This window comes from Trichosurus vulpecula, chromosome 3, assembly GCF_011100635.1.
Source record: "Trichosurus vulpecula isolate mTriVul1 chromosome 3, mTriVul1.pri, whole genome shotgun sequence".
NCBI lineage: Eukaryota > Metazoa > Chordata > Mammalia > Diprotodontia > Phalangeridae > Trichosurus > Trichosurus vulpecula.
The window spans coordinates 94929205-94945624 of NC_050575.1; the positions used below are offsets into that span (position 1 = coordinate 94929205).

The 16420-nt window shown below is 43.7% G+C and overlaps 1 protein-coding gene across 2 annotated transcripts in view; it reads right to left on the minus strand.

Moving 5' to 3' along the window:
* Positions 1-1130: 1130 nt before the first annotated feature.
* The window catches only part of CLTB (clathrin light chain B), a 46591-nt gene continuing 31301 nt past the window's right edge, over positions 1131-16420 (minus strand). The window contains exons 3-6 of one of the 2 annotated variants that reach the window (XM_036749472.1): positions 10787-10904; positions 10439-10550; positions 9442-9495; positions 1131-5472 (exon numbers count right to left, since the gene is read on the minus strand). In XM_036749472.1, coding sequence (XP_036605367.1) covers positions 5301-5472; positions 9442-9495; positions 10439-10550; positions 10787-10904 — 456 coding nt within the window. In that variant the 3' untranslated portion in view covers positions 1131-5300. The remainder of the gene's footprint in view (positions 5473-9441; positions 9496-10438; positions 10551-10786; positions 10905-16420) is intronic. The other variant, XM_036749473.1, reaches the window with a different exon arrangement.

Genomic DNA, 16420 nt, shown 5'->3' on the forward strand with positions numbered 1-16420 from the left:
TAGTGGATACCTATCATGAGGACTGGCCTAGGGTAAGTGCAGAGAGGCTTGATTCATAAAGGCTGGCCCACCAGCTGGTTTGTTTGTTTTTTTTTTGGCCAGAGTAACTCATGAAATGTTAAGAAATGAAGATGATTCAGTCTATATCAATGAACACCTAAAAAGGAGGAGGTTTTCCCCCTTGAAACTAGTTTGTTTCTCTTTCCTTGTAAATATGGTTCAGAACCAGTTAAAAGCTGCGCAAGATATTACTTATTTTTATCAAGGTAGTGAAGGAAGGCTAGGATGGAAGCTGGGCCCTGGATGGGTTTCCCAAAGAATTCTCTGACAGCTGCTATTGCTGTTCAAAAGGGAAAAGAGGAGAGCTTCATACAGGGTGTCCCTAAAGTCTGGAAACACAGGAAAAAATGCATATTTTGAAATATTTAGAATACTAACAGACCATAGCCCCCTTGACTTCTTTTTCTGGGGTATGCTAAAGGAGAAGGTGTGCTCGAAGAAAATCACAGATGCAACACACTTGATTGAACACATAAAGAGGAAAAGTGCTAAAATTGATGGCAATGTGGAGTTACTGCATTGAGTTCATGTGAATCTTGCAAAGCACATCAACCTTTGCATAACAAACCATGGAAATCGTATTGAAGATGTTATTTGTTAATATTCCAATTAAATGTTGAAAATTTCATTAATTTCATTTCTTGAAAATACGCATTTTTGCCTATGTGTCCAGACTTTAGGAACACCCTGTAAATATAAAGGGATTCTGGCAGTAGATGGGAAGGTGGACAAAGTGACATCTAAGGCTCCTCATTCTCAAATCCTGTAATTTCCCTGAAATTGTACAGTATAGGGAAAAGAAATTTGGACTTGGAGACAGGGACCCAAGTTTGAATCCTGGCATTGATACTAGCTGTGTAACCATGCACAAGTCACTTGACCTTTCTGAGCTTTTGCTTCCTCTGAAAAACGGCATAATATCTCTCTCACAGGACTGTGAGAAAGGTGCTTTGTAAACCTTTGAATACCTTTAAGCAGTGTTGTTACTGCCTACAGATCGGTGAGGGAGCTGCAAAGCAGAAATGACATAGGCAGAGCTGTAAGGTGAAAACATTTTACAAGCACTTTGATCTCACAAAAAAAGATTTTTAGAAAGAATTGTGTAGTGGAATATCACTGCTTAAAGAATGAAACAAAGGTGGGTTTGAAATCTGCTTTCCTTAGTTGTTATCCCAACCCCACCCCAGGAATCAGCAGCCTGAAAAAAAGCATGGTGAGATACAAAGGACATTAGACTTGGAATTTGAATAGTAACACTGACTCACATTTATATATGACCTTGCAGCTTATAAAGCACTTTTCTCAAGTTGCAGCTCCACTACTTAGGTGCTGTGTGACCTTGGGCATTCACTTCCCTTTTCTGGGCCTCAGTTTGCCTACCTATAAAATAATACTTTGTACTGCCTACCTCATGAGATCGTTGTGAGAATCAAATGAGATTGTGTAGACCACTTTGTAATCATAAAACACAAATCAAATACCACCTCAAGTCTTCTGAGTCTTGTCAGGGGAGTGACTTCCTGGGGACCTTATGTGGCACTCGGTACCTTTCTGATTGCCCTTGTCACTTAAGACTGTATTACAGTTGTCTGTTCTGTCTTTTCCTCTTACTAGTCTGCAAGGTGCTGGACCATGAGTTACCTAAACTATAACACTAACCCTACGTATAAGCTTCTGCACGTGGTATGTACTCAATAAATGTAGAAGGAATAAATCAAAGTGTTCTATAAATATGCATGATTATCATCTGACCTCTAACCTGAGTTTGGCTTAAGCCCCCACCTCTAAGCCTTTGTAACACCTAGCCATTTTGTATCTCAGTTTACTTAGTCTTCACGTCTATCTGTCTGCTGAGCACCAGGGAGATCAGAGTTGGGTGGAAGGACAGCCATAGCCAAGTACCCAGTGTGGACAAACATAGAACAACTGGCCTCCTGCCTGAACCACAAACAAGACAGTCCATCTCTTGGCTCTCCATGGGCATTGTCTCTGGTTGCCCCCCTTCCTAGAATCTGTTCCTCCCCAGTTCTACATACTTCTCTGGCTTTAAGTCCCAACTAAAATCTCATCTTTTACAGGAAGTCTTTTCCAACTTCTCTTAATTTTAGTGGCTGCCCTCTGTTAATTATTTTCTATTTATCCAGTATATAGCTCTTTTGTATATATGTATTTGTATATTGTCTCCCTTGTTGGACTGCCGTTTGCCCCTTCTTTTTGTATCCCCAGCTCTTAGCAGGATGCCTGGCCCTTAATGTTGATTCGTTAATTGACCTTGTTGTATGGGGGAAATACTTTGTTTCTTTCAGTGCTTCAATTCATTTTTTAATAGATTTGAAATAGGCTCACAGAGACAAAAGCCAGGCAATGATAGAACTCATTGAAATTGCCTTTCTCTATGATGTGTTTCTACTCATTCTGACCCAGCAGCTGCACAAGATATTGCTTATTTATATCAGGGTAGTAGAAGGTAGGCAAGGATGGGAGCTAGGGCCTGAATGAGTTTCCATCAGAAGCTTCTGACAGCTGCTAATGGCCATATGGTACAATTCCCTAAGAAGTTCATCACAGTGGATGACATTAGCATAGCGGGGATGTGGCCAGGTAGAACTAGAGGAGAGAAACCTTTGAACACTAGAAAATTACCAAAACACTAAAGGTCAGACTTGGAGGGAAAGGGCTGCCTCCAAAGATGACTCTTCAAATTCAGTCCAGCCTTCAAAGCTCAGTCATGTGTCATCAGCTTATATCTGAGGGTGATCTGCCCAGCATTAATCCCCAAAGTCTGGAAATCAAGGTTGCTGGATAGTCAAAGAAAGCCTCTTAAACTTCAGAAAAAAGGGAATGATGTCCACCACTGTGTCTGAGAAGTGTGAATGAGAGATGTGCTGAGCCCTGTGGCTGTCTCCATCCGTAGCTCGCCTTTCATCCCCTTAGCTGAGAAAGCTTGATTTTGATCTAGAAAATTTGATTTTATAAAAGTACTAAGTTTTACGCTGGCCGCTTCAGGAAGCCGTCCCTGTGTCCCTGGTTAATGACCTTCCTGCTTGCCCTCACATGCTAGATGTCACGGATTCTTGCTGTCTACATATGTGTTCTACCTTCCAAACTGTCGACTCCCCACATCCTTCAAATCTCTCCCAGCTTGAAGCAAGAGTTTACTCCACACATCCTTCAAATCTCTCCCAGCTTGAAGCAAGAGTTTACTCTACACAGCAGGTGCTTTTTAAAACACGTGATAAAGTGAATTGAGGTTGATTACACATTCCCTCTCCTCAAATAATCTCTATTCCAGCCAAACTAGCCTACTGGTACAGGACCTTCTATTTCCCACCCCTGAGCCTTTGCACAGACTGTACCCCATGAGGATTCTCTCCCTCTTCACTTCCTTCTCTCAGAAACCTCGGGCACTCTTCAAGGCTCAGCTCAGGTGTCTCTTCTGCCAAGGATCTTCCTGGTTCTCCCAGTTGTTAGCTCCATAATTACTTTGTATTAATTTTGTGTACATCCTGTATTTGTGTGTGTGTGAACATGCCGTTGCCCTGGTAGGATATAAGTTCTTTGAGGGCATGAGCTGTCTTTTGTCTTTGTGTCTCCAGCACCTAGCACAGTGCCTGGTTTACATAGATGCATAATAAATGCATGTTGATTGACTGGTTAACCAAGGAGAGGGATGGAGCTATGACCAAGGTAGAGGGTGAGGTTCTGCTCAGGCTGGAGACCTGGGCTCTTACCAAGAAGTCTGGGATTATGGCCAAGGAAAAGGCAAGGATGCCAGTTTTTGAGGAAACTGGTATTGTCACCTAGCTGGAGAGTGGCCAGTGACAATGGTCTTAGCTGGTAAATGAACAGAAAATATCAAGCCCAGAATAGACACCTTGACTCAAACATAGTCTAGGCTGTCAGAAAAAAAAATGGATGCTTTTCCTGGCCCTTCATGAGGAAAAGGGCTTAAAGGATGGACAGTGTAATGGGGAGCAGGGGCAGTGGTATGTGTAAATTGATGTCTAGTGAATATCCAGCATTGATCATTGTAGCTACCTCTTCCTATACAAAGCAATTGTAATCTTTCTCCCAGATGGTGACTTTTCTGGGAGGCCTGGGGGAGGCAGCTCTGAGTCAGGTTGGTAGGACCTGTAATTGCTCAGAATTTTTTACAGGACTAGGACCACCCTTTCTTTTTAGCCAAGCTCCAAAGAAAACCACCAATAGAGCATCCTGCTCTTGCCTCTTCTACCCCTTCTCTCCTTTGGATTCTTCCCACTTCCATTTCTTCGGCTTCACTTTCTCTCCAACCTCAAAGTGATTTTGCATTTATTTTGTATACATCCTGTATTTGCTTATCTGTGAACATGTCTTATCCCTCTAAAGGAATATAAGCTCTTTGAGGGCGAAGACTCATTTTGTATTTGTATCCCCAGAACCTAACATGGTGTCTAGCGCATAGTAGGAAATTAATAAATGCTTGTTGGTTGATTGATTCCTCACCCCACCTTGATTATTTCTCCATTTTTGCAAGATGGGTCTGAAAGAGTTAACATCATACATGATCCAGCATTTCCCATTAGAATGGCCTCTGACCATTTTGATGCTTGCAGGAGAACTGGAGACACTACAGCAGATGTCTGGGGATACCAGCAAGGGCTGGAGAAGGCTCTATTTTGGGGTCCCACGGATTTTAACTGGCATGTGCTCTTGGATTCTACTGTTCTTGAAGGTCATTGAGCTGGGCAAGACTAATATGATTTAGAGCAAGAAATGACCTTGAGGTCATCTAGTGAAACCCCTTCATCTTAACAAGTAAACTGAAGCCTAGAGAAAGGAAAGGACTTTGCAAAGGTCACATGGGTAGTAGGATGGGACCTAATACAAATGGCAGCCCGACATAGATTGTAGCTTACAAAGATACAAGAGTGATAATAAATAAGTGTAAAAAGAGTTAACAACACAACCTTTAAGCCAAGAAAAATAAAAGACCTGTGGGACTTGATGGTCATGATGTGGCAAACCAATGGTAGATGTGACACCTAAGGAGATGGGTTTGAGAAGGAAGGAAGAGGCCAGGGAGGGAGCTCCCTTTGCTCCAAAGGATGAGGGGGAACTGACTAAACATTTTGTGCTGTGGATATTGGAGTAGTGGCTTCCAGAGCAAACAAAGCTGTTTCTCCTTCCCTCCTCTCTTCTTTTTAGACCTCTGCCTCAGTCTCCTCACCCTCTGCTCTTTGGTAACCCTGGATGGGTGCCTAGCGGGACAGTGGGGTTTGTTTCAGGGAGATGAGCATAGAACGCATGCGGGATACATCCTTGCACTGCCTGCTGCTCTTGGGGTTGAAGTCACACAGCTGGGCCACCTTCTCCCACTCTGTGCCAGGTACCTCTTCCTTAGACTCCTTCAGAAAGGCCTCTTCTGATGCTCTGCAGGAAGGACAGACACAAGTATTATTACCTGCCCTAGAGTATGTAAAATCATCTTAGCTGACAGCCGTAGGATCACAAAATCAACAAATGTTAGAGCTGGAAAGGACCTTATAGACCATGTATTCCAACTCTCATTTCACATACGAGGAAACTGGGGTCCATAAAAGGGAAAGGATTTGTCCATGGTCACATAGCTAGTAAATGGAAGAGCCAGTATTCAAACCCCTGGGTTTGAAACCTCTGACATGTTGTGTGTCCTTATGTTGGTATCTGGCCTCTTCCCAGATGGATAATATCAGTTTCTCTTTTCATCTGATATTTCTAGCCTAAAACTCACAATGCAGAAATGGAATGAGCTGTTGTAGGAGGGAGTAGACCCTTCATCACTGGATGCCGTCAAGCTAGGCTAGATGACAATCCATCAGGACAGTAGTGTGGGTAATGGATACATGATTCTGGTGAGGGCTGGATTAGATGCCCTATAAGGTCATTTTCATTTTGGGATTTGGGGGCCTTCCTGCTGTAAAGAATCCCTATGAACTATAGTCTATCTAGGCCAAAGGTCTAGTGTCCCTATCTGGTGTCCCTTGCCTACTATGTCCACTGTGCTTTCTGGAACTCATGTTCTATTGTTGACAGAGTGCTCCTTATATTAGATCCAAGCCACATCCCTCCCATTAGTGTGTGAGAGTGTGAGAGTGTGTGTGTGTGTGTGTGTGTGTGTGAGAGAGAGAGAGAGAGAGAGAGAGAGAGAGAGAGAGAGAGAGAGAGAGAGAGAGAAAGATCCTGTGGCCTTTCCAGGTCAGGCTTTGCAGTTGGAAACATTTGGATTATGGTCCTGACCAGCTGTGTGAGCCTAGGCAAATCACTTCTATGTGCCACACTTTTCCCATTTGTAAAATGATAATAAAAATTTTCCTTGCCTTATCTCCCTCGTAGGACTGTTGGCTAGGACCTAAAGTTTGTGAACATCCTTTGAAAATTATAAAGCACTGTATAAGACAAAGGATGTTCAAGATCTGGGAAATGAAGTAAGCATGACCATTTGTCCCATCAGCAAAAACTGGGTCTACCTCTCCTAAATGGAAGACAAATCTGGAGATTGGCTTTCCTTGTCAGGAAATTTTCCCTAAACCCTGAAAAACATTTTTCTTTACTCAGCTGAAGCCTATTATCTATTTCATCCAGTTTATCACATCCTTCTCATCTGATGGTACTCTGCTTTCTACAACCGAGGGAAGGTTTCCCAGTCCCAAATCCGTTATTACTCATTTCATATATTCCTGGATTTCAGAGCTAGAAGGGGCCTCAGAAGGCACTGAATCCAACATGTACCTGAAAAAGAACCTCCTCTTTACTACACCTTTAAGTGGTCATCTATCCTCTTCTTGAAGACCACCAGAAATGGGAAACATCAGGCAGTCCATTCCACTTTTAGACAGCTCTACTTGTCAGAGGAATTTTTTCCTCACAGCCAGCCAACATCTTCCTCCCTACAGCTTCTACCCATTGCTTCTACTTCTGTCCCAAGACCAAGTAGAACAAGTATCCATATAACAGCCCTCCAAATTTTTGAAGGTGGAGATAATGTTCTCCTCTTCTCCTGGCTAAATATCTCCAATTTCTTCAACCAATTCTTATATATCTTGTTCTCCAATCTTCTCATCATCCTAGTACCCTGCCCTTCCCACCCAATGTGCTCCAATTTATCAATATTCTTTCTAAAATGAAGTACTTAGAATTGGATATAATACTCCAGATGTGATCTTACTGAAGCGACAGTGAGACTAGCATATCTACCTCATTCTAGACACTATCTATATTCCTTGATTCCCAAATCTAGTTATCTGGTCCTAACCTCTCTGATAATCTCCAGTCTCACATCTCCAACTGCCTATTGGACACCTTGAACTGAATGTCCTGTAGACATCTTAAACTCAACATGTCCAATATGGGATTCATTATTTCTCCCCCACCCCACCCCAAAGCTTCCCCTCTTCCTAACTTTCTTATTAGCATTGAAGGTACCAATATCCTCCCAGTCACCCAGGCTAGAAACCTGGGTGTTATCTTGTACTCTTTACACTCCATTATCCCCCATACCTAATTTGTTAACAAGAGCTATTGATTTTACCTTCAGAATCTCTCTCCCATATTCCTCCTTTTCTGATATTGCCACGAACCTTGGTGCAGGCCTTTATCACCTCACACCTGGACCACTGGAATAGCTTGCCGTTTAGTCTGCCTGTTCTGACACATCCACTCAGCCAAGTTGAAGTGATCTTCCAAAAGCCCAGGTCTGACCACGTCCACCTGCCACCTCTCTCCACTCCACCAACTCACCAAGTTCCAATGAGTCTCTACCACCTCCAGGAACAAATATAAAGCTCCCTGTTTGGCTTTTAAGGACCTTTATAATGTGCCCCTCTCACCTTTCCAGTCTTCTCACCCCTTACACCCCCACACATATGCTCTGCTGTTCAGTGACTGGCACTGGTTTCCTTGCTGTTCCTTGAACAAGAAACTCCGCCTCAAGGCATTTTCACTGGCTAGATCCATGTCTGGAATATTCTCCCTCCTCATCTCCACCTCCTGGTCTTCCTGGCATTCTTCAAGTGCCACCTAGAATCCTACCTTCTACAAGAAGCCTTCCCCAATCCCCCTTCATGCTCCCTGTGTCCATTATTTCCTAGATATCATGTATATCGTTTTTCTGTACATAGCTGTTTTCCTGGTGTCTCCCTCATTCCACTGCTAGCTCCTTGAGAACAGGGATTATTTTTTGCCTACCTTTCTGTCCCAACACTTAGCACAGTGCCTGCCTGATGACATATAGAGGCATTTAATAAATGTTTCTTGGCTGATTATTGACTATTAGCTGTCTTTTCAAGTTTTATATCATTTGCAGATTTGTTAAGCATTCCATCCATGCCTTTGTCCAGGTCATTGATAAAAATACTGAACATAACAGAGCCAAGAAGAGCCTTGTGGTGCTCTATCCCAGATCCTCCCCTACCTAGGTCAGCCTCTCCTGAGTTTGCTTTTTCCCCCTCTAGACCCAAACAAGAGTGTCATGCTGGGTTTCCCATGGAGCTGCACTTTGACTCTCATGGTTATCTGCTGTGCCAAAGAGTCCTCCCTGTTCCATCCTAGGGTTCCCCGAAGGTCATGGAACTTCAACCTGCCACACAGGGCCATTATAAGAAAAGCTGAAAGCACTTTGTAAACCTTAAAGTACTATGAAAAAGGAAACTACTATCAATATTTGTCATCATTTCCATCAGCATCACTGTTATAGAAGCAATGTGGTGTGGTGGGCAAAGCACTGACGCCAGAGCCAGGAAGACCCGGGTTTAACTCCCACTTCTTGATTAATAGTGACTGTGTGACCCTGGGCAGGTTACTTAACCTCTCAGTGTTCTAGGCAGTTGACTGCATGTTGCATAGAAGGTGCAGTGGATAGAACTCCAGGCCTGGAGCCAGGAAGACCTGATATCAAATCTGATATTTACTACCTGTGTGACCCTAGGCAAGTCGCTTAACCCTGTTTGTCTCAGTTTCCTTATCTGTAAAATGAGCTAGAGAAGGAAATGGCAATCTACTCTAGCATCTTTGCCAAGAAAACACCAGTGGGGTTATAAAGAGTCAGTCACGACTGAATAACAACAATAAATTTTTAGAGGGAGTTTCCTCCTCCAGCAGTTACTTGTGACAATAAAATCACGGGCACAGCCCCTATCCCTACTATTATGAGATTTCACCAGCTGTGAACAGAATGATACCTTCCCATACTGTTCCCAACCAAATCCACTAAGCCCAGCTATGTTTCTCTGCCCTTGCAGGCTCTGGAGCACAGGGAACCATCCGCCAGCTGTGGCCAGGAGATCATTCATCTATAGCTTCACCCAATACACTGCTCTCCACCCCAAGCTTCTCTTGGGACAGGTAAGCAAAGGAGACACGTACACGTAACCTATGATGTCGGCATCTGGTTGCTGGTAGAATGCTTTGTCAGCGATCCTTGAGGGGAAGGGTTAGACAAGGGAAGCCAGGATGACAGAAGAAAGAGGGGCAGGCAAAAAGGTTAAAGAGAAAGAAAGACAACATTAGTGTACTGAAGCCCAAGAGATGGTAGAAGCACCAGGACCATTTGGGAAGGCAGCAGGGCTACTCATAGCCCTTAATAGGCAGGAAGGAAAGAAGAAAAGAAGGGCGAGGGTTTCTCAAAGCATAGGTATAGAAAAAGAGACTCCAAAACGATGTGCCTGAGCTCCCCACAGGTGCAGCTTGGTCCAGTAGGGTCCTAGGCTGTCTCTAACTTTGCAATAGGGCAGGGCCTTTGGTCTCCAGGGACCATCACACAACCTTACTAACTTCCTAGGACCTCTTTTTTCCTTTTCTAGCAATAAGCAGTGGGCAGCTTCCAATTCCCCACTGGGCAGGGAAAGGGTGTACAATTGAATGTCTGGAAACAGCTGTGAGTGTCATCAAAGAGAGAAATAAGACCATTATAATATGGGTGAATGCTGGTGAAGGGCAGGGAGGCTGTTCTGATTAGGATTGAAAGCCACCTGTTTGGTTGGTCTTTCTCTGCCTTCCCAAATACCTTCTATCCTCCCAGAAATCCCCTTCTTCCCAAATATATTCTGCACTCCTACTCACACCCTTCTACATCACTCTTGAATACTCTTTTCCCCCTTGCCCTCACTTAAATACTCCCTACTCTCCCACCTCAATCCTCCCAATACCCCTTGCCCTTCCAGATGCCCCTGCTCCCTCCTACCCAGATTCCTCAAATACTTCCTGCTCCCCCAAACCCCTCTTTTTCTACCAACTTTGAGAGACCTCTCTGCCCACATATCCCCTTCCTCCATATACCCTTGCCCTTTCCCAAATCTTCCTCCACCCAAACATTCCCTGCTTCTCTAAGCCCTCTTCCCCAAATGTTTCTCATGCCTCATACCTGTTGCTGATTTTGTTTTTCTCCACCTGCTCATTCTGTCGCACATTCCATTCTTCCAGGTCCCTCTTTGCCTTCTCCCGCCACTCTTGCTCAGTCACCTTAGAAGCTGCATCTGGGGTCCAAACAGGGGATTAAGTGCATGGAGCAGCTGAAGGGTACCTGCTAAGGCCTGTCTTCCCTCTCCTACCCTCCTCCCTATGTTTTTTGCCCTCCCCCAATTTCCCAGCGCAGGTCAGTGAGCCACCCAGTATATCCAGCCCCCCCTCCCCATCCTCTCCAAGGGCCTCAGGGCTCCTGCCAGAGACAGGCAAAGCTGTCAGGCTCCCTCTGGTTTCCCCCTACCCTCACCCAGCTCTTGCAGCCGTTTCTTCTGCTCCTCTCTCCATTTTCTGATGCTCTCTGGTTCCTGACTGAGCCTGTCTGCCTGGGCTACAGCAGCATAGCCATCTGAAGGACCATTGGCTTCCTAGGAGAGATGTGCACACACACAAACACATATATCACAATATCACCATTTTATAATAAGGGGTCTTAGAGGTCAGCTCATCCAATCCCCTCATTTCATAGATGAGACAGCCTCAGACTCTCCATAGAGCTAATCTATAGGCTAATTCCTGGGATTAGGGACAAAGGTAGAGAGGCTTCCCTGATCTGGGGCTGCCCCATGGGAGCCCCCCAAAACAGGCTTCCCTCTCTTCCCCAAGCTTAGGGACTCCTAGAAAGAAGGAAGGAAGGAAAAATGGAAGAAAGGAGACATTAATTAAGTGCCTACTATGCGCTAAGTACTTTACAAATATTATTTCATTTGACCCTCAAAACAACTGTAGATAGTAGGTACTATTTTTATGTTCATGTTACAGTTGAGGATTTTGAGGCAGAGAGAGTTTAAATAATTTGCCCAGGGTCACACAGCTGGTAAATGACTAAGGCAGGATCTGAACTTAGGTCTTCCTGACTCTGGGACCAATGCTCTATCCATTGCACCACCTAGGGGCTTACAGTTTTACAGCTGTCAGCTGTCTGAAGCCCCTAGGCAAAAATGCTCAAGGGGTAGGGGACATTGCTCTTACCAGCGTACCTTAGGTCAGAATCATGCTGTCTGTATGCATTAGCCACTAAATCTACTCCTGCCCAGAATCAGGAAAACTGACAATCACAGGATCAAATAAGTAGGTTCCCTGCTGCTGTAGAATCTGATCACTACCTGTGCAGGTGGGTAGTGTCTGCCTCAGTTTCCTCAATTGTAAAGTAGGGATAATAACAACACTAGCCTTGTAGGGTTATTGTGAGACTCAAATGAGATGATATTTGTACTGAGAAGCAGCAAGTGCTATATAGATGCTTATTCCCCATCCCTCCTTGCCCTTTTAGGGAAGTTATGACAGAATGCATTTGGAACTATGTTCCCAAAGTTACTGTGTTTATGTGATTCCACTACAGGCCTTCACCCAAAGAGATCAGTGGACCCATATGGACAAAAATATTTTTAGCAGCTCTTTTGTGAGGCAAAAGAACTGGAAGCAAATAGCATAGTAATCAATTAGGGAATGGCTGAGCAAAATATGACCTACAAATGTAATGGAATGCTACTGTGCTGTAAGAAATTGATGGGGCGCTCTGGCCCCGGCCCCAAAATCACGTCTCTGGAAGCCTCCCAATTTCTCAGTAGACTCCTGTCCTGTGAGAAAATTTTCTCTTGTTGAAGAACACATTCTCTTATCAGAACAGACAGAAGGGTGCCTGGCCCAAGGATTTTTGGCCCTGGCTGGTGCAGGGAATCTCCCTCCCGCCAGATTCCCAAGGTCCATGCCTCTGTCATCTCCCTCAATGTCTGGTATACTCCCTACACTTTCCCATCCATAGCTGCCAAAGACACCTGCACCCCTAGATTACCTAATTAGCATCCCTGGCATTCCTTTCCCATACCCCTTTTCTATATAAACTTTAGATTCACCTCTATTAGGGTGCAAGTTCCTCAAAGGGACTTTGCCCGCTTCTATTGGCATTATAATAAACTGTCTCTTGACTGAAAGACTGCTTGAGTGTGTGAATTCATTTCAGGTGACTCTGCCTTGGCATTCTCTGGGTCCCAGCACCCCTAACCTCTATCCCAAACCTCTTTAAAATGATGAAAATGATGGCTTTGGAGAAACCTGGGAGTATTTGTAGGAACTGATATAGAGTTAAGTGGTCAGAACCAGAACATATTATACAATAACAGCATATCGTGAAGATTAACAACTTTAAAAGACTAAAGAATTATGATCAGTGCAATGGCCTACCATGATTTTGGAGGGCTTATGATGAAATATGCTCTCTATCTTTTGAGAGACAGGTGATAGATAACAGAGTGTGGAGTAAGACATATTTTTTGGTCATGACTATTATGGGAATTTGTTGATTGTATATTTTTTTACAAGGGTTTGGTATTGTTTTATTTTTTCCACGAGGGGTGAGAAGGAGTGAAATAGATTTTTATTATTTGAGAAAAGGAAAATTTTTAATTAAAAATAAGTTATCACAGAGTCGAATATCTGTGCATAAAAAATGGAGAATAGGAGATTTTGTGTGGGTCTGGTACCTAGAGAACTTCAGTCCCTTGTGGTTGGCCCAACCCTACCCTAATGTATGAATGTCCATTCCCCTTCTCTCTCCTTGGTGGTAACATCACTGCTCCAGGTGTTTTTGAGGGTGGCAGGAGAGGTTAAAAGGCTCCTCAGAAATGGCCAGGAAACCAACCAAAGGCAACGACCATTGATAGAAACCAGCCCCACATTAGATTCATTTCTAGTTCTGAGGCCACCTCTGTCTCTAATAGCAAGTGAGAGTTACCAGGAAGAATACAGACCCCTTCCCTAGTCAGTTTGCTCTAACATAAAATTTTCCATTTTTAGACAACATCCCATTTACATGTCTGCCAACCTGGGGTTAGTTCCTGGTCAGGGTGCAGTGAAGGAGACCAAGGGGCTACTTTTTGAGGTCACTACTAATCTCTGGTCATCCTTTGCACAAATCTCAGATGGATGGGCTATGTGTAACAACACAGTGCTCTCTCTGCTGACCTCCAATCTTGTATCTACAATTGCCTTTCAGACATCTCAGAATGGATGTCCAGTAGACATCTTAAATGCAATATGTCTGAAACAGAAGTCATTATTCCCCTCCCCGCAAAAACCCACCTTCTTCATCTTCTACCTTTTCTATTACTGTAGAGGGCAACACCATCCTCCCAGTCCCTCAGGCTCCTCACTATCTCTCACACCCTCTCCCCCCCACATCCAATCTGTTGCCAAGACGTATTGGTTTCACTTTTGCAACATCTCTTGAATACACCCCCACCTCCCCTCTGACACAGCCACCACTTTAGCATAAGCTGTCATCACCTCACATCTGGATTGCTACAACAGCCCTGCTGGTGGGTTTTCCTGCCTCGAGTCTCTCCCCACTCCAATCCATTCCCCATTCAGCCACTAAAGTGATTTTCCTAAAGTGCAGATCCAATCATGTCATCCCCCTACTCAGTAAACTCCAGTGGCTCCCTATTGTCTCCAAGATCAAATACAAAATGCTCTGTTTGGTGTTCAAAACCCTTCATAAGCTAAACCCCTCTTATTTTTCCAGTCTTCTTAGATCTTAATCCCTGATATATACTTTGATCCAGTGACACTGGCCTCCTGGCTGTTTCACAAAAGAGACAGTCCAGCTCTCTGGGCATTTTCTCCATCCCTGAAACACCCTTCCTCCTCTGCTCCAACTACTGCCCTGACTGGCTAAAATGCTACCTTCTACAGGAAGTCTTCCCCAACCCCTGGTAATTCCAGTGCCTTCTCTCTGTTACTATTTCCTATTTATCTTGTATGTATATATAGCTTGTTTTGTATATATTTGTTTACACTTGAGACACTCTCAAGGTCTCAAGAACTTTGGAATTGATTGTGTGACATGGGAGATGTTGGCACAGGACTGCTCAGCATGGCATTCCCGCATCAGAGAAGGTGCTGTGCTCTAAGAGCAAAGCAGAATTGAGACAGCTCAAAAGAAACGCAGGATGTGCAGATTTGAAGTATCCACCCCAAATATTCACACGGACTATGGTGGTAGGGCATTTCAAGCTCATATTGGTCTGATCAGCCACAGTCTGACACATTGAAACTTGACTCTAGCATAGTAATGTCATTTTGATCCTCTTTGAGAACAAAGGACCACAACCATTTGTGTGCGTGTTGCCTCCCCTATTAGATTGTAAACTCCTAGAGGGCAGGGACTGTCTTTTGCTTCTTTTTATTTCCCCAGAGCTTAGCATACATAGTGCCTGGAATACAGTAAGTGCTTAATAAATGTTTATTGATTGATTTCCTGGAAGCCAAACATAGAGAGTAGGTTTGCTTGAATACTAAGAAGGGATGTTTGAATTTAGGTGCTACTTCCACAGGGACCACCAATGGAGGCCAGGTCTTATCTTCTTTGGCCTTGGACTTGGCCTTATAGGTTGGGGGTATTTGCTTGGTTGGGAGGGTACGAAAGATTGGAAGAGGGTGTGAAGGGAAAGGTTGTGAATAAAGCTGAAAGCTTGTGAATCTAAACCTGGTTGTGAATGAAGTTTTTAAATGCCCTTCAAGGTACGCTTAAGCTCTATATTTCCAGGGCAACCCCCTCTGTTTTCTCTTGCCCATTGTAATGTAATACAAGGAAAATTAGGAACCCCTGAGAAACCCCTAGCTACTGACAAGCACCCCCAGAAAGAATGGACTCAGATATCTTTGGCATTTAGCAAACCCCCTGGGACTCCATGACTCCACCAAGGAATGTCAATAGATGGGACCATCCCACTGAAGGATAACCTGGCAGACCCTTTCTAGCAGATATCCCTGGAGCGACTCCACCAAGGAATGTAAATGATTATCCCACTAGTACGATAACCTGACTGAATCTTTTGATCAGCCAGGACCTTTGTTCCTGTTCCCCCCACCCTGTACCCACATATCCTACATAAGCCAAGCTGTCACCCCAACACACTGCCATTGATTTGTGGTGCCATACCCCAATGGCCGCCGGCTAATAAATTCTCCACTTAAAACTTATACTCTGTGGTGTGTCTCGCTCGCTTCTGGTACAACAGTAACTTTAGGCCTCAGATTACATAACCAATTCATTATTCAATCAATCAGCAAGTTGTTTTTTTTTTTAAAGACTGAGTCGCCATATGTACAAAATAGTCATAGCAGGGATGTGTGTGTGTGTGTGTGTGTGTGTGTGTGTGTGTGTGTATGGTGGCAAAGAATTGGAAACTGATGGGGATGCCCATCAATTGGGGAATGGCTGAACAAGTTGTGGTATATGATTGTTATGGAATACTATTGTGCTATAAGAAATGATAAAAGCGATGGTTTCAGAAAAATCTGGGAAGACTTGTATGAACTGATGCAAAGTTAAGTAAACAGAACCATGAGAACATCATGTATAGTAATAGCAATATTATAATAATAGCCACCTGTGGGAGACTTAGCTACTCTAGTCAGTACAATGATCCATGACAATTCCAAAGGACTCATGAGAAAAATGCTATCCACTTTCAGAGAGGGAACTGATAGAAGCATATTTTCTTTCAGTTTCTTTATTTTTCTTGCCTTTTTCCCCCTGCAATATAGCTAATGCGGAAATATCTTTCGTATGACTGTACATATAAGTAGAGGGAGAAAGACAATTTGGAACTGAAAATTTAAATAAAAACAAAAAATAAAGGCTAGGTATCCTTATCTTGTCAAGGCTAGAAATGCAGAAGCTAGCTACTCATGGCCACTGATTGGCATGGGAGCTGTTGCAATTGAAATTAAAGTAAACTGAGGCACAAAACTCTGAGTATGATCAATTTATTAGCAAAGCACAAATTTGTCAATAAATAGGGTCTCAGTCTCCTCAGCAAGCTAAGATGCCCAAATGACAGATCATTTTTACAGACAAAGGAGAAGCATCCAAAAACTA